This window comes from Paroedura picta, chromosome 18 (assembly GCF_049243985.1).
Source record: "Paroedura picta isolate Pp20150507F chromosome 18, Ppicta_v3.0, whole genome shotgun sequence".
NCBI classification, from domain to species: Eukaryota; Metazoa; Chordata; class Lepidosauria; order Squamata; family Gekkonidae; genus Paroedura; species Paroedura picta.
The window spans coordinates 660,242-684,366 of record NC_135386.1 but is presented as its reverse complement, the minus strand read 5'-3'; the positions used below and the strand labels follow the sequence as shown (position 1 = coordinate 684,366).

Genomic DNA, 24,125 nt, shown 5'->3' with positions numbered 1-24,125 from the left:
TGCGCTTCCTCTGAGAGCAGACCTGAGCTCTGTGGGGCGGGCCTCCCCTCCAGGAAGCAGCCACCAGCTTTGCTGACTTCTAGTTCGGAGCGAGGATGGGGGTTTGCTAAGAGCACCCAAAGCTTCCATCACAGCCTGCTATTCTCTTCAAGAGGGGACGAACATAACGCAGACAAAACACACACACACACACACAAACAAGAAAAGGGAATGATTTATTTTTTGCTCAGTTTTCCAACCATTTCCAGCAGAAATAGCTTCACATGTGTGTAACCACAACCCTTGTGTTGTGCTAAGCACCCCCGGCCGCTTCTGAAACAGAGGAGGCCCAGGCCTGGAGGAGGCGGAGGTTGATAAAGGAGGCAGGGAGGGACCCCCACTCACAAACTGCTAATTGCCCCGGCCCACTTGGCACGGACCAGCCCAGCACCAAAGGCCAAAGCAGAAACTTCCACCTGATCTCCAAGAAGATCTGGGGAGCGCCCTGGGGGCACCGCCACGAACAGTGGGCTCTGCCAGCCCCCCCCCCCCAGACTGGACATCTACTTGTGCTGCTTCAGCCACAGAAAAGAATGTAGTGTGAGACAATCTCTGTCTCTCGCGTAACAAAAGAGAATACAAAAATAGATTGACCCATCCCGGTTCGAACCGTTCTCGGTGGTACGGCTATACAATTCTTAAACAGAAACCATGCATAAGATATTTTTGCATATATAATATGTAAGATTACGACGTCCTGAAATTCTTTACAAAAAAAGAAGGCATAGAAAGCTCATTGCAGTAAATGAGACCGAGGCATGGGAAGGTGGGGGGGGGGGGGGAAGCCAGACAAAATATGCCGAATTCTAGGAGGAAAAAGATGGATTAAGTATTCCGCCCGTCGGCTCTTCACGCAGTGGCTGCCGGCTTCCTCCGGAAACACCCCGTGGAATTCCGTGCTTAGCGAAAGGCCCCCACTAGCCCGATTCCCCCTCCACAGGGTGGCCCATGTCGCTCTGTCAAAGACAGGCAAGGGCCCATATTGGGGGGAGGCGTGAGACCCCGTCCCACGAGACCCACGAAAGAACCGAGCGAAGCCTTTGCAGAGAAGCACAGTCGCCCTCGGCCGGAAGGGCAGAACGGCTTGGCCAAGAAGCTCACAGGCGGTAAGTGCAGTTCTGGGAGGCTCAGCGGAGAACCGCTGGCCCCCGGAAAAGGAGGGATCCTGCAAACCCCCCAGGCAGGCAGAACGAGGGTCAGGGGGACGGGGAAGGCTTCTTCCACGGTGCTGGTCCCGCCGGAAGCCCAAGAGAGGCGCCGACCGCAGTGCTCTGCGCTCAGAGAGGACGGCTGGGCCTCGGCTGTTTTGGTCTGGAAGTGCTGAGCTTCGGAAACCTGTCCTGCAAATTTCCAGCCGCCCTGGCTTACCCCGGAGGGTCCTTAAGGCAGAGAGGGCGAGAGGCGGGCGAGAGGCGGGCGGGCAGTGTCAACACTCCCAGCGCTTTGGTCACTATCCCAAGGAGGCCCCAGCCGAGGAGGAGGAGGAGGAGGAGGGGGAGAGGCGGGCCGGCCTCAGCCGTCTTCTTCGTCGTCGCTGATGAGGTCCCTTTTGTCGGGGTCGGTCTCCCTCCCGCGCAAGAAGTCCTCGCGAATGGCCTCCAGCTCCATCAGCTCCAGGCGGACTTTCTCCAGGTGGAAGGCCCGACGGTTCCGGATCTGGCGCAGCGGGAAGGGATTCAGGTCCCCAAAAGCGATACTGATGAGCTTCCTGAAAGGGGAGCACAGCCACGCAGGGCCCCCTGTGAGCCAGGCAGGGGCTCCACACCCCACAGCCTGCTTCTAAGCACCCCCACCCCTCTGCAAGTCCTCGGGGGGGGCGGGGGGCGGAGTGCTGCAGGGGGCTCTCGGGTCCCTCTCTTCTGTGGGGGCTCCTGAGCATCAGGAAAGGGCAGGCACACAAGACCAGCGGAATGGGCTCCGTCCATCCTGGATGTGGAGGGAGGGGGAACGCTGTCATCCGCTTCCAAGACCCCTCCCTCCCTCCTGCTTGGCAGGGCTAGAGGCTCCGGGGAAGGTTTGCCCTCCTCGCCCTGGGAGAGGCTCCCCCGCCCCTTACCTGGCGTCCAGGATCGTGCGGGTGAAGTAGCGGAGGTACTTGAAAATGGACATCGAGTCCTGGAGCTTTAAGATCTCCTCCTCCTTGAACTTGAAGAGGGCCAGGCCAAAGCGGAAAATCACCTGGAGGGGACAGCAAAGCCACGAGGTCAGCTTCAAGAGTCCTGGGCGCTTTCCCTGACCGCCGGGCGGGGTAGAAGACTCCACATTTCACCGCCCTGGCATCTCTCCCACCCCCACCTACAAGGGTGGACCATCACCCACAAAGCCCCAACCCCTAACTTTGGCCCACTTCGCTAGGTGCTGCCCAGCTCCTTCCAGGCGACTTTGTTCACCCCTCCAGACACCTCTGTGAGTCCTCGGGTGACCCTCCTTCGCAGGCACAACACCCCTCTGCACTGCTTCCTCCTTCAGGACACGAGAGCTGCATGGCCCAGGCTGGCCCCAGGCTCCTCAGGGCTCAGAAGCTAAGCAGGCTAGTCCCTGGGGGGGAGACCCCCAAGAGAGGCCAGGGTCCCTAGGCAGAGGCAGGCCCGGGCCAGCCCCCTCCAACCGTCTGCCTCGAGAGCCCCACCTGGGACCTGACAGCTCTTTGCCTGCACAATGACAGCGGGAGTCCAAGGTGTCCTCCACGAGACCCCCTCCTCCGCCCGCCCCCAGCGACTCCCGCAGGCCTGTTCCCGGGCCCGCCCCTGCGCCCCGCACCTTGGGCCCCTCGTAGAGGAAGGAGTCCCAGATCTTGAAGAGGACGTCGCTGACCACGCTGTCCACGAAGACCACCAGGAACCAGTTGAAGGTGATGAGGGAGGAGTCCACCCGGTGCTGCTCCAGGTGAGCGTGGAGGCGGGGCAGCTTCTCACTCATCAGGTCCTTGAAGACCCGCTGGTCCACCTGAACACGCGTGTGGGGGGGAGGGGGAGGGGGGCAAGGGGAGCGAGAACTCAGCCGGCCTCCAGGCAGGGGGAAGAAGCCCTTCCGGAGATGCCAGGCGGCACCCGGGGGCCAAAGCAGAGCCACGAGGCGGGCACAGTGCCCACCGCAGTCTGAAGCAGGGCAGCCCAGGGGAAAGCCCCTCTGCCCTCCGAGGCGGAAAGCCCCTCTTCCTGCTCCCCCCCCCACTCCCCCCGTACCTGGGATCCGAGGAGGGTTTTCGTGTAATAATCCCGAGCCATGAAGATTTCCACGATGGTCACAAGGCACCAAAAGGCATCTTCCTGCTCCAGGTAGAGAAGGGCCACAGCCGCCAGTCTGGAACGCAGAAGGGAGAAGCAGAAAAGAGGGTGGGGTTTTGCACCCCAGTTCTCCCACCTGAAAGAGTCGCCAAGGGGCTGACAACCCCCTTCCCTTCCTCTCCCCCCCCCCGCCCAAGAGAGCTTCAAGGGGAAGGGGGGGGCGGACGGAGCCCCCCACCTGTTGAGGCCCTGGCAGTAGCCGATGTCGGGGTTCCGCCAGGAGAAGGCCAGCAGGACGTTCCGCAGCTTCTGGATGCCCTCGGAGGTGGGGGAGGCGTAGTGCTTGTTGTTGGGCAGGGTCCGCAGAAGGTCCAGCTCGATCTGCTTGGAGGCCGGGTTCTGCTTCTTGAGGGCGTTCTGCAGCAGCTGCTGGAAGTAGCCCGGCTCGGCGCTGTCCTTGAACTTCTTGGCGTGGAGGCCGACGCACCACTTCCACATCCTGGAGCGGTGGGGGTGGGGAATGCCCGCCCGGAAGAGGTTCTTCAGCTCCACGCAGCGCGCCATCTCCCGGTTGACGGTGCTGGACAGGTAGTTCTCCCACTTCACGCCCAGGGAGGTCTCCTGCGTCTCCGTCAGGGACAGGGACTTCAGGTCCAGAGCCCGCACCTTGGCAATCAGCTGCTCTTCCTCGTCGTCCTCCGGGACCGTCCGGAACCCGTAAATGTCGTATTCGCTGCCAACCAAGGGGGGGGGGGGGGGGAAGAGGCCGGGATTAATGAATGGAGCCCCTCCCAGGCGGGAAGCTAAAATTCTCAAGCAACGTCCCAAGCAGCCATCTGCCGCTGCACCTAGCACAGGATTACCTGACCAGGTGAGGCTTGCAGACGGTCTGCTCGGGCTGGTCGCTGGCGTCTACTCGCAAGGCGTCTTCCAGGAGCTGAGCGACCACGTCGTGGCTGGGCCTCTGCTCCTCCGAGCAAACCGGCGTCTTCATCTCCTGGAGCAGAATTAGGTACTTGCTTTCCACTTGGCAGAGCTTGGCTTCCAGGCTGGTGCACTGCAGGGGAGGCGACACGGAAAGACGGTTTCAGCTGCAGAACGCAATCCCTTGCATTAGCATTCATTGCGCCTTTTGAAAAATCCTTCAGCTCCGGAAAAGCGGGCAGCGGCTGACCTTGGCCGCCAAGTCTCGCTCGCGGCGTTCGGCGTTCCTTCGCAAGGCGGAGAGCTCCAGGATCTCCTTGTTCAGGAATTTATTCTGCGTTTTGTAACCCTGAAGGCTGTCCTGTCGAGAAAGGAGGGGGGCATGAAGGAGGGGGGCAGGGGGGGCACACAGACACCACAGCCCCTGGGCCCTGGCCACGAGGACTCCCCGCCTCCCCTTCCGCCGGGGGCTCCCTCTCCTGCCTCTGCCTCAGGGGTCCCCTCTGTCCCACGAGCCCCTGCTGGGGTGGGAGGGAAACCTGCAGCCGGACCCCGGGGGGGGGGAGCGGAAGAGGATGAAGCTGAGTCCTCCCTACCCTCAGCCTGTCGAGTTCCTGCAGCTCCTTGCTGGTCGGGGAAGAGGCGGGCGAGAGGTCCGGGCCGCCCTGGCCGGAGGCCTGCTCCTGGCACTCGGTCAGCTCCCGGGAGAGCTTCACGATGACCTCGTCCTTGGCTTGGATGGTCTCCATCAGCATGCCCAGCTGCTCGCCCAGCTCCCCGACCTTGCCCTCCAGGCCCCGGGCCTCCCGCTGCAGGCTCTCCTTCTCCAGGGCCAGCCGCTCCAGCTGGCTGTTCAGGCCCAGGATCTGGTGGTCCTTCTGGTACAGCAGCTGCAGCCGGCCGGGGGGGCCCCCGTCGCACAGGGGGGCTGCCAGATACTTGTCGTACTGGGAGGAGCGGACCGTCTGCTGCAGGAGGCGCACCAGTTCCTGCGGGGGGGAAGAAGGGATGCCGGCGGGTGGGCAGGCAAAGAAGACACGGGATGCTGAGGGATGTGGCACAGACATCCCCGGGGAGCTGAAGGCAACACTCGCCTGCAGCAAACAGCCTGCCAGGTTAACCCTGGGCAGACCACCTTGGCCACCACCACAAGCCCTCCCGGAAGCGTCACCGACACTGTCCCAAGCCACCTTTGAGCACAAGACGCAGAAGCACCCAACTGGGGAGTGGCCGCTAACCCCAGGCCAGGTGTTCTGCCCTCCTTCCTAGCATGGGAGATCAAGTCCCGTCCTCCAGATTAGCCGCTGGACCACGCCGGCTATCGAGGAAGCAGGAAGCTCCTGGACAGCTTCCGGGGTTTAGCGGCATAACTCAGCAAGCCTGGGATGCTGGAGCTGCATACAGTATGGGGGGGGGGGGGAGAACCATCCCGCAGCCCCCCTCCCCCTCTGGCCCAAGCGCTTCCTGCCCACGGCCTCCAGGCCCCACAGAGGGCTGAGGGGCGTTACCTTCTGGCTGGCCAGCTCCTTCCTGAGCCTCTCCAGCTCCTCCTGCTGGCTCTGGAGCTTCAGCTGCGCCTCCGAGGCCGGCTTTCCGCCGTTGCATTCCGCCGGGGAAGAGTCGACGCTGTTCCGACTTCGGCCTGTGGCAATTATCTCCTTTAAAGGACGCCTGGCCTTGTGCGGGATGCGGCCGAAGTCAAACGGAAAGGCTGAAGCGGCCCCGCCTGGGGAAGGAGAGCGGTTTCCCCAGGTCAGATGACGGGGACAAAAGAAACCAGACAGATCCTTCCGCTTGTCCCGGCCCACGCCAGCAGAGACGCTGAGCAAAGCAGCTTCTCCCCAACAGCTTTCAAAGGGGGAGAGGTCCAGCTCCGGCTACTCGCCATGGCGGCTAAAGGGAACCTCCATGCTCAGAGGCAGTCAACCTCAGAATTCCAGAGGGGCCGTACTCTTTGCCACAGCCCCTCAGGCAGAAGCCTTCCAAGTTTCGGGCGGAGGATGTACAAGCCGGATGGAGACACCCCGTGGCCGTTCTGTCTAGAAACGACTCTCGTCAGTATTCCTGGAAGGAGCTCTAGCTGGGGCAACCAGGAGGTCAGCTGGACCCCAGGCAGAGGGACACGCGGCCCGGACAGACTTTGCCCACTTCTCCTCCAGCCCTTCTCCTCTCACACAAACCGCAGTGGTTCTGCCGATGCCGAGACACACCACTCCGAACGCATGCCCCGGCAAGGTGAAAATCAGGGCCGGTTTCTGGGAGTGGCGAGGCTGGCGTGGGAGCCACTTTTGCAGTGCAGGGAAGAGCTGCCCCACAGCCCCGTTTAGCTCTGGGCCTGGCCAGAACTCCTCCCCCCCCGCCCCCCTTTGTCACCTTTGCTGGGCTCCGAGGAAGGCCTCCGCTTCTCCTCCTGGGCCATCGACTCCTCCAGGTCCTTGGGGGTGGGGTCCAGCATCTCCCACTCCTCCGTGTAAAAGATGCTCCTCCGGTTTTCTCCGTTTCCTTTGCCCGTCCTAAAGGAGGTCACCGAATTCCTGCAAAGCACGGAGGCCAAGCCGTTCAGCCCACCCAAAGGACGGGGCACCCGTGAAGAGGGCACGCGACCGGAAATCCCCAAACAGCGTTTGCCGGCCGGCCGACGCACACAGAGCCGCCTTCTGCTGAAGCAGACCGCCGGCCTATCGAACCCCGGACGTCGCCTCTGGACCGGCAGCGGCCCCCTGGGATCTCGGGCGGAGGTTTCCACGCGACCCTGACCCTGTCAGCTGCAGATGCTGCCGCACAAGGACCCCGGGGCCTGTGGCCTGGCAGGTGGGGGCTCTGCCGGGGAGCCACGCTGAACCAACGGCATGCCGCTTTGGGACAGGGTGTGTCAGCCTCTGCCAGCACACCGAATGCACTGGGACCAACCGGACAGGGTTGCCACTGTGGGGAAGGAGGGGCAGGGGAGGCAGAGCAGCACAGCCTGATCTCAGAGGGTCTCAGAAGCTAAGCACAGCTGGTTTGGGAGGGAGGCCAACAAGCACGGCTCTGCAGAGAAAAGCCATCTCTCTGGCCTTGAAGGCCCCCTGCTGCAGCCACTGTGAGTCAGGGGCAACCTGATGGCACTTCTTGCTCTCTCTCTCTCACACACACTCACACACACACTCGCACACATCCACACAAGCTCACCCACAGGGGAAGGGCAGACAGGCTGCCTGGCCCTCGTATATTTCTCAGGCTGCCAACAGAAACCCTGGGCTTCCTGGAAGAGCTTTGGGGGCAAACGGCTTCATTTCTCCCTCTGCCAGTCCAGGGAAACTCTTCCGCAAAGAATGACCAGAATCCCATTTCTAGGAGCACAAAGGAGGGCCTGCCAAAGGCCGCCCCGAAACCGCCTGCTGAACAGAACGCTTTTCCCTGGGGTGCTCTCTTGCGCTCCAAGTGTCAGACGGGGGAGGCCAACGGCAAGAGCCCGGCACCCGGAACAGCAACACACACACACACACCCTGCCCAGGGCTGAGATCATTTCGCTTGCTCAGCAGTTTCCCAAAGACGAAGCATAGCCCCCCCCCCCCCAGTCCCTCTCCCCCCAGCTGCGGCAGGACTGGCCTCGGACCAGCTCCCCCCCAGAGCCCCGTCCGCCGGAGAAGGCCCCGCAGAAAGCCCCGGGAAGAGGGCTGAGGCTGCACAGCCTTTGGGGCCTGCCTAGTGGAAATTCAACGGCCACCACCCCTCACCCAGGGCACGTAATTATAGGGCTCAAAGCAACACCCCCAGACACCACGGCAACCTCAAAGCCAAGGACACAGCGACACGAGCAGCGGCCACACGCTGGCCAATCCCCCAGCAGGACAAAGACGGCCACAGACCCTGAGGGCCTCCTTCTGGGGCCAGAACGGCATTCAGCTACAGCTATGTCGACATAAAATATCTTTTCAGGCCGGGCAGGCTGGGAACGTGTCCTGAAATTGATAAGGGAAGACGGAAGCAGGACGTTCGAAACGTAGCGGCTGATCTCAAGGGCTACTTTTGCGGAGAACGTTTGTCAAGAAGGGTAGCTAGATGCATTTTTCTGTCTGCTTGCCCTTTGGGTTCCTGCCGTGATTTCCTGGTCGGGGCTCCCCCCCCCCCTTGTGGGTTTTCTCTACGAGATCGGAGAGACCCAGAGGCCCAGCTTGAGGGAGGCTGAGTCACTCCTGAACTGCAGGCCCAACAGGGAAGCCGGGTGTCTATGGCCATTCCCTCCCTGGTGCTTTCCTTGGCTTCAGGACTCCCAGAAAACTCACTCGCCTGGCATAAACTGGGCCAAAAGTCATTCAGCAGCTAGTTCTACAATTGACATAAAAATGCTGGTTGCAAAACCTCATCACGTGACCAGCCCTGCCTGGGGTTACTGCCGTCCAGGCATGCGACACATCCGGGCCCCTTGGCTCAACTGCACTTCTGCAAGCAGCTGGAGCCGTTTGGAAGAGGAGCCACGCGGCCACGGAGGGGCTGCAGCTCAGCGGGAGAGCCCACTTGCCATGTAGAAAAGCCCGCCTTGGTTCAATCCAGCTAAAAGGCCCAGGCAGGAGGGGCTGGGAAAGACATTTTCTCTAGCTGAGACCCTGGAAAGCAGGTGCCAGCCTGAGTAGACCATACCGGCCTTGCTGGACCCAGGGCCCGATTCAGGGTAAGGCAGCTTCATGTGTCTTCCTACCAGGTAAACACAGATGCCTACATGTCACCGGCTCTTTGCCACCGGCTCTCAACAAAGGCCGAGCCTGCTCCCCTCCCCCTTTTTACTAGACAGCCCTGTGGCTATTGCGACACACGGCCGTGGCCACGTGGCAAGGCTCTGCAGAAAAACACACTCGAAGCATGTGATGCACGGCCGGCTGCGGCCTCAGCAGCCCAACAAGGGGAACTTGCTCCAATCCGACTTCGTTTCCCCCGGCTGCCTCTGCTACTTCGGCAAGCCCCGGGGGATTTCTCTGCCCGCCCGGTGCAGACAAGGAGGCCGAGCCCGTCCCTCTCTTCCTGGCAACGCCCTCCTCCCAAGAGAGGCTGGACCAAGCGGGTGGCCGGCCTGTTGCCCACGATTTTGAAACCTGTGCAGGTCCCCTCCGTGAGCGGCCCCTGAGGGCCTCCTTCTACGCATACATGATGGGTCCCCAAGGCCGAAAGGGCTGCCGGCCTCCCGGTGGTTTCCGGCTTGGCCTTCTTCAGCAGCCTGGGCCAGGACCGCCTTTTCCCGGCCCATCGCCCCCGGCACGGCAGGTAACAGGCAGGGAGAAGGCGTTCTCAGATGGGACCGAGACCCTCTTTGGGGAGAAGCTTGGCAAAGCCGACGTTTTCTCAGGCCTGCCGCCTCAGGACAGAGAGGCCGGGCGTCTGTGCCGTGGAAGAGCTGACCGCCGTTGCTGCAGATATCGATCTGCTGCCGGAACTTGCCTGCCGCATAGCTTGGTGTGTGGCTGTTTGCAGGATTAGCAGCCAGGCACGCAACACAGGACAGGGGCTCTATGGAAAAGATGGCCTTCCTTTCCCTTGTTTTGTCATTATCAAAAATAGTTATATCCCACTTTCCAAAATCTGTGACTCAATGTGGATTGTGCACCAGCCTTAAAACAGACAACTAGCAAAAGCCAAACGAAATTCTCCCAAGCAGCAGAATCTGTCAAAACCACTTGAAATGCAGTTTTAGCAGCCAACAAAAAACAGAAGAAGATCCCAGCCCGGGCTCAGATCCAGAATGCACATCTGGCTGGGCTGGAACAGCTGTGTGCATTGTCCTCGAGTTCAGGGACTGGAAGGGCTGCCTTTCCCCTTCCCTTTCCATGCTCTGGACAGATACTGGCTTCAGTGCAATGACAGAAAGGCAGGCTACAGGTGGAGAAGATGTACAGACAGGGGCTCTTTGGACTACCTGGTCCCAGGCAGTTCAGGATCAGATAAAAACACCAAGGAACAGGGTCAGATCTGAAAGCACTTCTAAGTTTAAAGCGAAGAGGAAAGACCCACCCCCTTTTTCATTCCTCCTCACCTCACTGGAGCCTCAGTTCTGTTCCCCTCGTTGGCTGCCCTTCAGTAATCGGTCAGGACAAAGAATATGCCGCTTGGGGCAAGCAGGCAAAAGGCAGGGTAAACAGGGGCAAACTTTCCAGCTACGGATGCGTGCAGAGAGAGTTAAGCGGTAGACCCCGTAGCCTCAATGGCTGCCTGGAGACAGGGGCCGGGGAGGGGCCCTGCGGGAAAGGAGGCCACATTCTGCTCCCGACAGCTGGGGGGGGGGTCAAAGGTTAAGGGTTCGGGAGCCACGGTGGCATTTCCAGAGGCCAGCAGGCAGTCCCTTGACAGACCCGGGTCGTTCTTTCAAAAGCCTCTTTGTCTCCCGTGGGCAGGATCGATGCCAGGCCTTGGCATGACTACCCGGGCGACATCCGCTGCACATCCTCTGCCCTGCAGTACTCTGGGAAAGGAGCCACTGGGGTGGGGGGAGGTTGCAATCCTGCAGCCGGCCCGTTTGGAATCCCACCCCAGCCAGCCAGCCAGGGAGGGGCACTCCTTCGAGGGAAAGAGGGAGGGGACACCGCCAGGAGAGCAACGGCAGCAGCAGCGCCTTCTACGCGACTTCCCCCAAAATGGCCACTCGGGAGCTCTCTGCAGCTCAGAAGATCCCTGCTGGGAGGCCGAAGGTCATCGCCACAGAAGGGGGGGGGGCAATTTGCAATCCCCTCTGAGGCACGGCCTCGATTCCCCGCCTGCTTCCCCGGGAGGGACGCCCTTTTGCAGCTAGGCCAGCCGCAGCCGCGAGGCTCACCTGATCTCGTTCCCCCACTGCTTCAAGGCAAAGTTAATGGCGCTTGGCTGGCCCGGGACGGGGTGGCTCGCCGCCTGTTCCCCCACCAGTTCCGTGGGAGCCGTCTCCACCGCGAGGACGTGCCGGGCCTTCTCCGCCGAGGCATTGGGAGGCACCGGGGTCAGACCTGGGGAGGGGCAACCAGGGACTCAGAGAGGCAGCTTTTGGCAGGCCCAGGCCAAACGGAGCCACGCGGTAAGCAGGGGAGGCACGGGCAGCAGGTGGACAATCTCCAGTGTGAGTTCCCCGAGCCCTTTCCTGGATGGCCCCAGCCAGGCCGACCCTCATAGGTCCTGGGTGTGGGAGACCCCCACGGAAGGCCAGGGTGGCCCCGGAGAGGCAGGCAGTGACCAGGGGGTCTTCAGTGGGGGGTGACGAGAGGGGCTCACCTGCACTGTCTTTGGCAACGAGCCCCCTGGAGCAATCGCTGGGCGTGGGCGAGGTCCGGCTGTCCCTCTGGGCGGCATCCAGGCCATTGCAGTATTCCCACCTCTTCTGCTGCAGCTCCTGCAGCCAGTAAGTCATGTCCTGGTGGGTGGCTGCCTGCAGCACACAGAAGGAGGAGGGGCTGAAAGAGCTTCGAAAGAGGCAGGCAGCCCTGCCAGCCAAGGAAAGGAAAGGGGCACACAAAAGGAAGTCTCCTCCAAAAGAGGCCTTTGCTAACAGAGCCAGAGTGCAGAGTGAGGCCTCTGGCTTTCTGAATCCATGCTCAGGACGCGGTTTGCATTTTCCAAGAAATACTCAGGCACTGGTGCCTCCACCGTCAAAGGAAGATGACTCAAAGTGGAGGAAGGGGACGCTTCAAGGGCCAGCCACAACACGAGCGGGAAGCGGATTCCGTCTTCTTTGACACAGCCAAGGCAGAGCGGAGCTGAAGGTCAGCGTTGCTCACCAAGAATCCCCGGAGCCTTGGGAGGTGGCAAACGGGAGGAATCCCTGAGCAAGCGCGCAGGCCGGAAGGTGCGGGGAGGACCCCGGAGGAAAGCGGGACACGAGGACTGGCTCTTCTCCTGTCGACACCATGGGCTCCGCACCGGAAAGGAGGCAGGCAGGGGTGGCGTGCTGCTATCCAGCGCCTGGCCAAAGGAACGGGGCCCAGGAGGAAGAAGGGGAGTGGAGCTATTTGCGCCTCCCTGCCAGGCATTGCCACATGTGCGTGTTTGCCACACCGTGGCCAGCTGCGTCACGCGGCCGTGCAAACATTTCAGGTGCCTCCCATTCTGCAGAGGCGTGCATTCCCATGCAAGCTTCTGCCTGGGGTCAGACCCGGTTGGTCTGAAAGGTGCCTCGGGGCTCTGACTTTGCCAGGCGGAAAAAAGGCGCACAGAGTCTGTGCCCACATTCACGTTGGCTGGTCACTGACTGTTACGAGAAAGTAAGCTCAGCACATTTCGTGGTCATGGCAGGGCCCGGCTGAAAAGGCAAATCTCGTTCTCCTTGAGCCGCCTCTTCCCATGGCTCTGCCTCAGACCAAGCCTGGCCCTGGCCCAGCGAGGCCAGTCTTGTCTGCTCTGGCCGGCAGCCGCTCCGAGGCCTTTCCCATCCCCTTTAACCAGGGATGCTGGCGCCTGACCCTGGGAGCTAAGAAGATGGTCCCCCACCGGGCGCGACATGAAGCTGCTGCCTTCTAGTGAGTCCGCCCCTTGGCCCACCAAGGTCAGTACTGCCTGCTCGGGCCGGCAGCCGCTCTCCAGGGTCTCAGGGGTGGGCTTTTGCATCTCATGCCGCCCGGTCCTTTGACCTGCGGCGGAATGGAGAACCTGCAGAGCCAAGGCCCCCTTCCCAATGAGGAAGCCAGGCTCTAAAGGACAACTCCTGAGAGGTGGGATCGAGGTTGCCTTGGGGGCGGCCACCAAGACTCCTGCAGACCCCCCTGGCAGGTCTGCGAAAGGCCTCCGAGCAGCCCCGCTGGCTCAGCGCACTTCCTCTGGCGCAGGGGTAGTCAAACGGCGGCGCTCCAGAGGTCCATGGACTACAATTCTCCTCCTGGGCCATCGACGTGGCAGGGGCTCATGGGAATTGTAGTCCATGGACCTCTGGAAGGCCGCCGTTTGAATGCCCGTGCTCTGGCGGGCCAGTCGGGGCCGAGGGGGACTGCCGCTAGCCGTGGAGGCTCCCTCCGCCCTCCGCCCCCTCGCTCCCTGCGGGGCTGGCTTTCTGGCTGCGGGGATCTGACCTTGAGGAGGGTGACGGCGCCGCCGGGCGCGTGGACCTCGAAGGCGGTGTCCGGGCCGGGGCCGGGGTGGGGTCCGGGCCCGGGCAGGGGCTCGAGGGGGAGGGCGAAGGCGGCGCGGGCGATGTCGAGGCGGCCGAGGGGCAGCGCCTCCTGCGGGCCCTTGAAGTAGTAGAGCCAGCAGCCCCCCGCCTCGAACACGAACCAGCGGCTGCGCCACCCGCGCAGGGGGCCCTTGCCCGACAGCCGCTGCAGGTAGCCGCACAGGCGGCCGGGAGCCCCGGAGCCCCTCGGAGCAGCAGCTGGAGCAGCAGCAGCCGCGCCCTCGCCCGAGCCCTCGCCGCCCGACGGAGGCATCGCCAGCCCGCAGGGGAGAGCCCAGCAGGCCAGGCCGGCCGCGGCGCCCGACGGGAATCGTAGTCCGCCACGCCCTCGGCGGCCCCGCGAAGCCCCGCCCCGCCCGAGCCCGGCCCCGCCCTCTTCCCAGCCTCTGACGGCCTCCGAGGCCAGCCCTCTGCCTCGGCCCCCGCGATCCACCCGCCGGAGCAGCCTTTGCCCAGGGGGAGTCACACTGCGGCCCTCCAGAGGTACGCGGACTACAATTCCCATGAGCCCCTGCCGGCGAACGCTCGTGGGAATTGTAGTCCGCGGACCTCTGGAGGGACGCAGTGTGACTCCCCCGTCTTTGCGTCTGGGTGCCAGTCGCCAGCCCTGCCTCCGAGGGGCTCCCCAGGGGCCCGCAGACCCTCCGGAAAAGGGGCCCGGCCAAGACTTGTGTTTTGCTCTCTTTGCAACTTCCTGCCTTGCATCACCCGCCAGAAGGCCAAGTTCCTCTTTGAAGGGGGCCTCCGGCCTTAGGGTGCCATTCTGCCTCTCCCTGCAAAAGCTGCCCTCTGCACTTAGGAAGGACCGGACACCGGCCACAAAACACAAAGCCCCCCCTCCACACACACACGCGCACGCACTCGCTAACACTTAAAATATAAATCTCAATCCATCTCACAGCTGGAATGACAAATGCATGAAAACAGAATCAAAAAGGCTGAAAGCGCGGCTAGGAAAGCAGGCTTGATTTGACCAAAAACTGCTGGCTGGCAGAGTTGAAATATGCAAAGGAGGATCCAAGCGTGGAGATGTAATAAAGAGAGGAGAAGGAGAAGAAGAAGAAGAAGAAGCACAAGCTGCTTAAAGAATAAGTAGTTTTATTGAGAAGAGAAACAACTTTGTAAGGAAGTGAGGAGGGAGACAGTCCTAACAGTCTAACTGACTAACTGTTGTGCAGGAAATGCAGAGAAGAAGAGTGTTCAAAGGACAGGGGAGCCTCCAGTTGAGTCAATCAGGACAGAGGAGGAAATGACTTCAAAAATACCCGGAGGTTCCTAACCTAACTATGCTAGCTACGTATCTTCGAGTCCTCCACATATCCAGTGGCCAGAGGGACCTCTCCTCTCTCTCTCTCTCCCCTCATTGGCACAGGACTTTTCCCTCCTCCCTTTTCAGCATTCAAGACAATCTTTGGATTGGGTCCCTCGCTGGCTAAGGGAGGGGGAAGAGGGGCGTGCACGTCGCCTCATGAGCTGTACAGTTCTCATCGGGTTTATTCGTCGTTCAGGAAAAGGGAGAGCCCCCCCCCCCCCATAATTCGCCATATCATACAGACAAAACTGCACACAGTTCTACAAGGAAACAGGACTTCTTTCCCTCGCTAAATACTGCCCATCCCTTTGGTTCTTTTGCATGTCTTGATCTTGCAAAACCCGGGAATGGCAGCTTCATCATCATCATCATCATCATCATCATCATCATCATCTTTAATAAAGGCAACAGCAGGATCTTCTTACTGTTTATGGCTGCACCTTTTCGAGACAGAACTAAGAACTCATTCCTGAGGGAAAGGCTTCTTGTCTCGAAGTGACGTTTGAAGAAATACCTGGGCAGGTTTATCCATCATCCTCTCTGCGCAAGCAGGACTTAGCAGCCGTTGAAATACTTTTGTACGGCAAACGGACTGCATTCTGCAGCAGCAGAAGCCGAGGCCTCCTGAGCTAAGGCTGTCAAGAGGGACAGACGGACGGCCTTTCCCCAGAGTAGCCCTGTCCATTCTGGGGAGCAAAGTGGAAACTCCCAGAGAAACCACCGAGGGACCCAGGAGTCTACCCCCCCCCTGCCCCCAGGCTGTTTCTCCCAGTTCTGTCAGAGAAACTGAAGGGGGGGGGGGGAGAGGAAGGATTAGAAAAGCTGTTATGAAGCACTTCCCTTTTTAGATTGATGAGTGACATACTTTTTAAGGCAAGGTTTGAAAATAGTCTTAGCTGCCCTTAACCACCGTTAGCTGCAGATAATGGCTTACTGTGCTACTATACTATACGGTTGACCACTTTTCCTAATTCAATCACAGAATCATAGAGTGACCTCCAAAGCCCTCTAGCCCAACCGCCTGCAGAATGCAGGACGTTCCCACCCACGGGGACCCCAGTTCCATGCCCAGAGGATGCTGCCCACCCCCCAAAAAAACCCAGAATCTCTGGCCAGCCTGGCCTGGAGGGAATTTCCCTCCTGACCCCAAAGTGGCGATGGGCATTTCCCTGGGCACGCAAGCAAGGGCCCCAAGAGCCAAGCATGGACACAGTCCCTCCTGCCCCCCGCCCCCCACTCACCAACTTCCCAAGGTCACAGAATCAGCATTTCTAGCCTCTGCTTCAAAGCTTGCAAAGAAGGAGAACTCACCACCTCCCGAGGAAGCCTGTTCCACTGAGTAACCACTCTCCCTGCCAGGAACTCTCCAGCATGCATTTTCGGTTTTGATTTAGAAATACTGTAAATATATCAATCACTCCCACCCCCACCCCAAAAAATTCCCTGGGTGGGGGGGGAGAGGGGAAAGTGCTTTGCAGTCCCAAGGCATTGGACATGTTGGGAGGAAAGGAGCTCAGAAGCTGCCTGCCTGCCTGCCTGCCTGGCTGGCCTCCCTGGGTGGCTGGTGCTGGGGTGCCATCTAGTGGCACACGCATCACAGTGCAGACAGCTGTTTCCCCCTGGGGGAAACGCACCCTTTGGGGGTGGTCTCTGAGCCCTTGTGTCCCAGAGGTCCCTCCTCCCCAGGCTCTCCCCCCCCCCCAAAAAAAACAAAAAACCCCCAGGAGTTTCCCTGCCTTGATTTGGCACCTATCCCCTCTCGCACACCACCGGGGACTCTTCTTTCAGGCAAAGAGACACAGCAGGCCTCCTCTCACCCTCCAACATGTTTCTGCCAAGAGGACCTGGACCCAGTTTGGCCTGCAGGTCTGTGGCTACCCGGGCTGCATCTCCCGGGGCCGGAATGACTGGCCGGCACTCCCGGAGGGCTGCTGCTCTCCCACGACCCCTTCCGGGGAGGCCGTGTCCAGAAGGGGCTCCAGCCCCCTTCTCCCCTGGGGTGGTCCCTGAGAGCTTAGGGCCGCTGGCTGCTTGACCTCTCTGGGCCCGACCGCAGCCTTGGGCTCCAATATGTCCGGCCATCAGAGACCTCGGAGCGTGGAGAGACGGCCCACTGAGAAATGCTAAGCAGGGCAGCTAATCAGGGCTGGCCCTTCCCAGGATGGCTCTTGGAGGACATGGCCCAGAGAGGCAGGGTACTGGCGGGCAGCGTGGCCTGTCCCTTTGGCAGCCGCTCCACCACAGCAGAAGGATATTCGCGGTTGGACTGACGTAAGTGACGGTGGGCATTTTGTGGCTCCGCCTCCTGTAGCAGCCATTTTGTGCACCAGAATTCCCAAGGTGCCCATGGGCTCAAAGGGGTTGGGGGCACTGTGCCCCTTTCCACAGGGTGGCCTGGCCCCTGCAGAAAGGCGTGGCCCGCGCCCCCTGAGGTAATGCTTCTGAAGCCGGGGGTGCTTCAGAGCCGAGCCCTATGGCCGTGCTTCCCACAGGTCGTCCGGGACAGAGGGGCTGCTGGGCTGACTCCCAAGGCCTGGGTGGGGCTATCTACAGGAACTGTACAGGTCCACGCGACGGAGGCTCGGTCCGGACGGGAGCAGACGCCTAACCTGGGGCAGACTCCAGCGCCACCTGCATCCGGCTCCCTCCGCCGGGCAGCCCGGCCCGTTACTGGAGCTGCTGGATTTGCTTGTGGAGCTCCTCCTTGTCCAGCTTCATCTTTGCCTCCAGGACCTGCCGCAAGGACCCGATGCTCTCGTAGATGGCGGCAAACCCTGCACCCGGGGGAAAGGGACAGGGACGTCCGGAACGCTCTGGAACGTTTTGCTTTCCGGCGCTCTCTGGACTAGCGTTTACTCTGGGTACAATGGCTGCCCCTCCACCTCATCAGGGGCCCCAGGCCCACCCACAGAAGACACTGGGGAGGGAGTGGGTGGGGGGGTGGGGGGGAGAAATGAAGTAAATGAGAAAGAGGAGGGCCTGTTGCCCCTAAGAGGGCTCCGTGGGGGAGAGGGGGCTGGCTCACCTGCATTCACTTCTGCCTTCACTTCTTTGATCTCCTCGCTGACGTCCGCCTGGAGTTTGCTCAGCTGCAGGTTGAGGCGTTCCTCCGCCTGCTTGGCGGCCGGTTCTTCCGCGGTCCTTTTCTGCACATCTTCCATTTCGTCCAGCTTCCCATGGAGCTCGCCGAATCGTCGCTCGAGGGCCCTCTCGTCTTGCTCCTTGGAGCAAACAGAAGAGAAGTGGAGTCAGACCCTCCGGGCCAGGCGTCACTCCGGAGGCAGAGCTGGGGAACCGGCGTGGCGTGGCCAACGAGGGCCCTGGGCCTCTGGGATTTGAATCCCTGCTGCTCCTGGGGAATTCTCTAGGGACTCTGGCAACAGACAGGGTTGCCACCTCTGGACTGGGGGAGTCCAGGAGATTTGGGGGCGGAGCCTGCGGGGAGAGGGGTGGGGCTTTGACAGATGGTGGCCTCACAGAGTAGGGCCTTTTAAGAGGACGTCTCTTTTTCAGGTGTCTGTCCTGTTTGGGGCTCTTTTTAAAAAGTGGATGAAAATGTCCTGCTTTTAGCTTGGGAGGCTGAGTGCGTCTTTTGCACTGGGGCCGGTGGGAACGGGAGGAGGTCCCCAGGCACCCCCTGGAGGGTGACAACCCGAGCAGCGGCCCTTTGTGGCCGGGGCCCCTTTCCCCGTCGGGGCTCCTCTGCGACACCCACGCTTTTCTCCTTCACGGCCAAGGACAGCTGGTCGATCTTCTCCCGGAAGTCCTTCTCGGCTCTCTCCTGCTCCTGCTCCATCCAGCTGCGGTGGGAGGAGACCTGGTTGCTGAGGTAATCGATGGCGTCCTTCAGCCTGGGAGGGGGAAAGAGACACTGGGGACTAAGCAACCCTCCCAGTCTGGCCTCAGGGTGGCTTCAGAGAGGCCGGCCACGGCAATCCCCCTCCCCTCGTCTCTTGCCTCGACCACCCCGCCAGGCCGCCTTCAGCAGCCCTCGCCAGGGCTCCATTTGGGTGCGTTTCCTCCCACTTACGGCCCTCCCCTCGGGGCCTGGGCAAGCGGCGCCACTCACTTGGTGTCCAGCAGGTGGAGCTGCTGGTTGCTCTCTTTATACGTCAGCTTCAGCTTGGCCTCTTGCTGCATGATGGACTGCTCCATCCGGCTCAAGAGGTGGGAGATCTGAAAGGGAAGCCAGGAACAGGTTGCCCCTTCGCCCGGACCAAAGGGGGAGAGGATCCAGCAGTGCCTAGAGAGGCCGTCTGGCGTGTCCAGCTGGATCTCCCGCGGCCAAGGTCTTTCCTCCCCGTGGGCTTTGCGAGCCACACCCCTTAGGTGGGCCTACGCTGAGGGGATGGCGTGAGAGCTCCTGCCCTTCTCCAAGGAACAGCCCCTCGCAAGGCGCTTGTCGGCGTTCCTGGCTGTCCTTCTGGGCCAAGAGACCAAGCACTGCACAGTCACACACCTCCCTCCCTCCCTCCCTCCAGCTCCCACCTGGATCTCTGCCTCTTTGACTTTCGACTCCAAGATCAGCTTTGAGGCTTGCTGATCCTTGCTGAGGGTCTGGAGTCGCTCGTAGGTCACCTTGTGCTCCGCGGACAACCTGGCCAAGCCGGCGTCACACCTGTTGAGGAACCACACGTGGGGGGGGGGGGGCTGTTAGGGGCAGGGACGTCCTTGCAGGAGCAGCGCTCTCTTGTAGAGAAGCCCCCCACAAAGGCCTACCTGGCCACGCGGCCTCGCAGGTCGCCCAGGCCAGACAGCTGGCGCATCTCAGGCTCTTCAGGGTCGAATTGGTGCCGTAGCTGAGGTTATCCCGACGCGGATCTGCTCCTGCAGAACCTACAAGGGTCAAGCACACAGATACGGGGAGGTGAGCCGGGTGGGGAGGCCTTGGGTGGGAGACCCCAGGGCAGTCAGGGGCAGGCGACGGCCAACCACCTCCGCTCATGTCCTGGCCTCTAAATTCTCCAGGGCCTCTGGCAGCCAGCGGGGCCTGGTGGCGCTTACAGCCCCCAGAACGCAGAGGGAGGAATTCTGCCATTCAGAGATCGTCCTGGTTGGGCTGCTTTTTAAAGAAATGGGGGCAAGCAGCTTAATCAGCCGGCCCTCTGGGGTGCGTGTGACCTCACACGAGCCCTGTGCTGCAGCCCTGCCAGGGCCGTGCCCGCCCGACTCCCAGCCTCCCCCCCAGTGCCCCCAACGGAGCCCCGCGGCTTCCCCCGCTGACCTCGATGTCCCGGTTGAGCTGCCGGACGATGGCGGTGATGTTGCGGATGTGCTCTTCGAGGAGCTGGCGGGCCAGGCGGTCTCCTCCGCCCTTGTTCTGCATCCTGTGCAGCGTGGAGACAATGTCCTCCTTGATGCGGAAAGCGTGCTCCACCAGCGCGGCCGTCGTCTTCTCATGGCTGAGGATGCGATCTTCCAGCTGGTCCACCAGCCTGGCGGACCCAAGGGGAACGGCCGTCAGCGCCTGGCTGTGCAGGGGGATGTTCCGGATGCGCCTGGAGGAAGAGGGGGCCAAAGGAGAGGGGGAGGGGCTGGTGGCGGGGCCCCACAGCCACCTGGCCCCTAGGGGCACTCTGGCTTCCCCACCGGCCGAGGGAGCCATCCTGGCTGGTGCCTCGGGGACCCTGGGGGGGGAGGGGGGAGCTGTAGTTGATGGTGGGCAAGCTGGTTTTCTCACCAGCTGTTCTCCCCGGGCCCCTTCCTGGCCCTGACGCAGCAGTCGCTGCTGCCTGCCTGGGTCTGGCCCAGCAATAGCTGCTTCCTGCCTGGGCTCGGTTGGTTGGGGCTTTGAAATGGTCCTGAAGCCAGTTCCAAATACCTGGAGCTTTTTTTGGGGGTGGAGCTTGGGGAGGGTTGGGTTTGGGGAGGGCATAAAGCCAGAGAGCCCCTCCTCCCAAGCAGCCCTTTCTCCAGGGGAGTTTCAATAGTGGGCTTGCTCCAGGCCCCACCTGGAAAGGGACGTGCTGCTTTGGGTCCCCATTGGGGAGAAAGGTGGGGTATGAATGCCACAAAACAAATTAAGACTGAGCTAAAACAGGCCCTGGCTGCCCCCCCCCCTCACATGTATCCTCACAGTCACAGGGGCCTGGGAAAGAGATGACACAGCCCTGAGACCCCAAGCGCCTCCCCCCGCCCCGCCCCAGTGGCCTCGGACGCCAGCAGGTACCTTTCCGTGGGGCCGAGGGTCGGGAAGGTCGGGCTCCGCTGGGCCATCTTCTTCCTGTCCAGGCATTTATGTCTGTGGGGAGGCAGAAGGTGCGGTGCTCTTTCCAAGGCGCACGTGCTGCAAGGCTTCCCCTCTGACCCAGCGGCCTGTCTGCACCCCAGCTGAGCCAGAGGACACCCTGAGGGGGCGGGGGGGGGATGCTGCTGCCCTTCCCGAAGGAGGACCTCCACGCACTTTCCGGTGGGGAGGCTCAGCTCACTCCCACAGAACCCTGGCAAGGAGGCTGGCACGGGGGAGGGGGGGGGCTTAGTCAGCGGGAGGCAATATGGTGCCCAGATGGCGAGAGAACAGAGGGCCTCTTTCGATGGAAGTGTCAGCCCTGGAAGCAGAGCCCGGGGGCGGGGGCGGGGGGGGACGACTGGTAGGGATCTCCTGCAAAATGCCAAAAGACAGTGCGTGTCCAGGAGCTGGGCTTTGAACACAGAGAGGCAGAGAGAGCACACACAAGTGATTTGGGGGAAACCCTGCCTCTCCTGGATGAGTTTTTACAAAGGATGTTGTTTCTCGTCTGGAGGAAGCCCTGACATCTCCCAAGCGAACTCACTGGCCCTTTCACATCGCTTGCTGCTGGGATGCCACGGAATGTCCGTAAACATTTCAGGTGCCCAAAGAGGGGCAGCTGGCTAGAGAATGTTGACCGAGAGTGCACTGCTTGGCCTGCTTCAGCTGGGAGGGGAATGGGGGGGGGGGCGTCCATTGTGTGGAGAAGCCCCCTCGGGTCAACATCCCCAACTCCTTGGAGAGGCTGCAGAAATCACAGGGAAGGATTTCTGTCCTTCCCTTAGGGACGTTCTGTCTACGGCTGCCCCCAGGGAATCAAGCAGAGCTGCAGCCATTTATTTGGGGCAGGAAGAAGGGCTGCTTGGATTGCCCACCTCAGGCACCAAACCTGAGAAGCCACCTGTGCCTGCCCGCAACTCGTCAAGAAGAAGCGATGGCAGGCAAACAGGTGGTCCAGCGGGTACCGTGGGCAAGGCTGCGCCTGCCTCCCTCCTCCAACATCCACGCCTCATGCAGATTTAGCCACGCTTGAGAACGCTCTCCCTTGATGCCTCCGTCTCTCCCCCCAGCCTTGCGGCCAAACCCGGATCATTCCCAAGGGAGGAAGAGAGACCTCCACTCTCCCCAAGCGTGTGGCCAAACAAACTCCCAGCACCACCTACCAGAGTGGCGTCCGGAGCCCCAGTGTCCCCCCCCCCTGCCTGGGGGTTCCTCTCCCCCTTGCCTTGCGCGCATGGGAGCAGGAGCACCCCAGCCATGAGGAAAATGGCGTGAGGCAGCCAGACGACACACCACGGTGCCCTGGGTTCCAGCAGCCCTTCCCCCCTCCCTCCCCATAGACACACACGCACACACCGTCTAAAAATACATGCCGTGCCATCTCTACGCCAACTCACCTGCAAGAAAAACAGGGTCCCCCCCCCAAGGACCCCTGGCCCTCCCCCCCCCCCGGCCGAGATGGAGCAAAGTCGCAAAGGAGGCCACCCACCTGCTTACCTGGCTCTGCCGTGGGCCGGGCGGCACCGTCCCACACCTCCGGAGCATCCTGCTCGCAGAGCGGCCCGCCTGGCCCTTGCCGTGGGCCCTGTGCGTGCGGGGGCCCAGCAGGCCAGGCGGGGGCCCCCGCGCCCGTCTTCTCTTGCTGCCGCCGCCGCCGCAGCAGCCGGACCCCCTCGCCTCTTCCTCTCGGCTGGGCCCGTCGCCCTGGTAGAGGAGGACTGAGGCGGCAGCTGTCGGGAGCGGTTGCCAGGACGCTGTCGCCATAGCGACGAGCGGCAGCTCAACCTCAGCGGAGCAAGGCCCTCCTCGAGAGAAGGTGGCGGCAGCAGCGGCGGCGGCGGCGGTGGTGGTGGAGGAGAGAACTTATTTATAGGGAACAAAGTCTTCCGCACACAGGGCTAATCCTCCGCGGAGCTCCACCACCCCACAATTATGCCTTGGCTGGGTCAGGAGACGGGGAGGGGAAGCGCTCGGTTGCCACACGCACATGTTGTTCCCTGGGAGAGAGTCTAATCTGGGCACGGCACAAAGGGAGCGCAGGGGGCTTCCCAATGCTCTGCCAACACGCTGTGCTGCTGCACGCACCACGCAGGATCCCTGCAGGCTGCACGAAGCACAGGCGCCTGGAGCATAAAAGATGTCTGCCGGGGGGAGGAAAAGGGGGACTGCACAGGCGGGGAAAGGGGGACTGCACAAAAGGGGACTGCACAGGCGGGGAAGGTTCAGTTCCTCCTCAGGTGAGAAAGCACCCCCTCCAGGGGCCTGTGGGCAGCCCCTTCCTCAAACAGGGTAGGTGGGCTTGGATGCCATGGAGGGTGGAAAAGCGCAATGCAGACTGGTACGACCCACGAGGCACAATTCCTCAGGCGCATGGGGCCGAACGTAAGGGAGCATCTGATGAAATGAGATCATAGGTAGGAGAAGGGAAAGGGGGTAGCGTCCCCTCTGGATGCCCCCCTTGGTGTCAGACCCTCTTGGGTGGGGTCGAGGAAACCAGATGCAGGTGAGTTCTAGAAATCTGACCAGCGGTCCAGGGAGTGCAGCATCCTTCCTGCTCCAAAAGGAGAGCCAGGGGGGTGCCACGGGTAGGAGGAGGAATGGAGGGGACAAGCAAGCAAGCGGTCAGTTCCAGACCCAGAATCCCCTCTTCCTTCTGAGCCACACTGATGACAGGGGGCAGCTAGCTGACGTTCAGTGCTTCGGAGAGGGGACCCGGCTCCATGGCTCCCCAGTTGTCCCGAGCTGCCCAGAGGAAGACCCCCTGGCCAAGGCAGGGCCAGAGGTGCAGCCAGGGGGCAGGGGGGGCTCCTGAGCAGCAGGGCACCTCGACTCAGAGAAAGCGGAAAACCCGCCGGCTGAGACCTGGCTTTGGAACGAGAGCGGGAAATGCTTCTGGACACACCTGCCGGTTCAGTTCAAAAGGGAATCACAGGTGCCCTTCACGGCCCAGAGATGCGGCAGATGGGGGGGGGGTCCCCATGAAAGTGGGCCACCTCTTGGGCCAAAGGGTTCAGCCAGCCCTTTCCCGGGGGACCCTGCGAGCCGTCGTGATGGCCGATGCCCACTAGAGGCCGCTGGTGCCCTTGCCAGGCCGACCGCAGGTGCCCTCGGAGGCTCCCTCCCAGCCCCGGAGGAGAGAGAAGGAGCGAGCGGCAGGTCCGGCCCCGTGGCACAAGGGGGGCCCGCCGGCCTTCAAGGGGCCCCCCGGACTCGTCCTTCGCCCCCCTGCCCCCCCCCCCCGGGCGTCTTGCTGCCCCAGGTTCTCCGCTGGCTCCTCGGGGCTCTGCCAGTCC

General features: G+C 61.8%; 2 protein-coding genes across 4 annotated transcripts; both read right to left on the bottom strand.

Annotated features, from left to right (window-relative positions):
- Positions 1-9: 9 nt before the first annotated feature.
- Positions 10-17,342, bottom strand: TBC1D2B (TBC1 domain family member 2B). 3 transcript variants are annotated; one of them, XR_013227437.1, is made up of 14 exons: positions 13,191-13,606; positions 11,404-11,557; positions 10,976-11,141; positions 6,564-6,724; positions 5,699-5,916; positions 4,787-5,179; positions 4,441-4,551; positions 4,130-4,323; positions 3,505-3,999; positions 3,225-3,342; positions 2,800-2,985; positions 2,096-2,217; positions 1,408-1,747; positions 10-145 (listed from the first exon to the last, which is right to left on the bottom strand). XR_013227437.1 is itself a non-coding variant. In XM_077317942.1 (13 exons), exons 2-13 carry the CDS (start codon positions 11,537-11,539, stop codon positions 1,552-1,554), a joined length of 2,496 nt encoding a protein of 831 aa, XP_077174057.1. In that variant the 5' UTR covers positions 11,540-11,557; positions 17,213-17,342; the 3' UTR covers positions 197-1,551. The 3 variants fall into 3 exon arrangements, 2 of the variants coding, with proteins under 2 accessions (XP_077174057.1, XP_077174056.1); XM_077317942.1 differs by lacking the exons at positions 10-145; positions 13,191-13,606 and adding an exon at positions 17,213-17,342 and having other exon boundaries at positions 197-1,747; XM_077317941.1 differs by lacking the exon at positions 10-145 and having other exon boundaries at positions 197-1,747.
- FAM81A (family with sequence similarity 81 member A) lies at positions 14,373-24,011 on the bottom strand. Its single transcript, XM_077317968.1, is given in 11 exon segments — positions 14,373-17,377; positions 17,629-17,824; positions 18,319-18,454; positions 18,673-18,779; positions 19,092-19,221; positions 19,323-19,374; positions 19,377-19,418; positions 19,421-19,439; positions 19,828-20,101; positions 20,773-20,844; positions 22,322-24,011. Coding segments are annotated over 11 exon segments (1,410 nt in total). The 5' UTR covers positions 22,597-24,011; the 3' UTR covers positions 14,373-17,270.
- Positions 24,012-24,125: the final 114 nt, after the last annotated feature.

Coding starts and splice junctions, on each gene's coding strand:
- TBC1D2B (XM_077317941.1), bottom strand. CDS start 13,544: ATGCCTCCGTCGGGCGGCGAGGGCTCGGGCGAGGGCGCGGCTGCTGCT. Junction 11,142..11,403: donor CGTTGCCAAAGACAGTGCAG/GTGAGCCCCTCT, acceptor GCCCCTCCCCAG/GTCTGACCCCGGTGCCTCCC. Junction 6,725..10,975: donor CAGTGGGGGAACGAGATCAG/GTGAGCCTCGCG, acceptor CGTGCTTTGCAG/GAATTCGGTGACCTCCTTTA.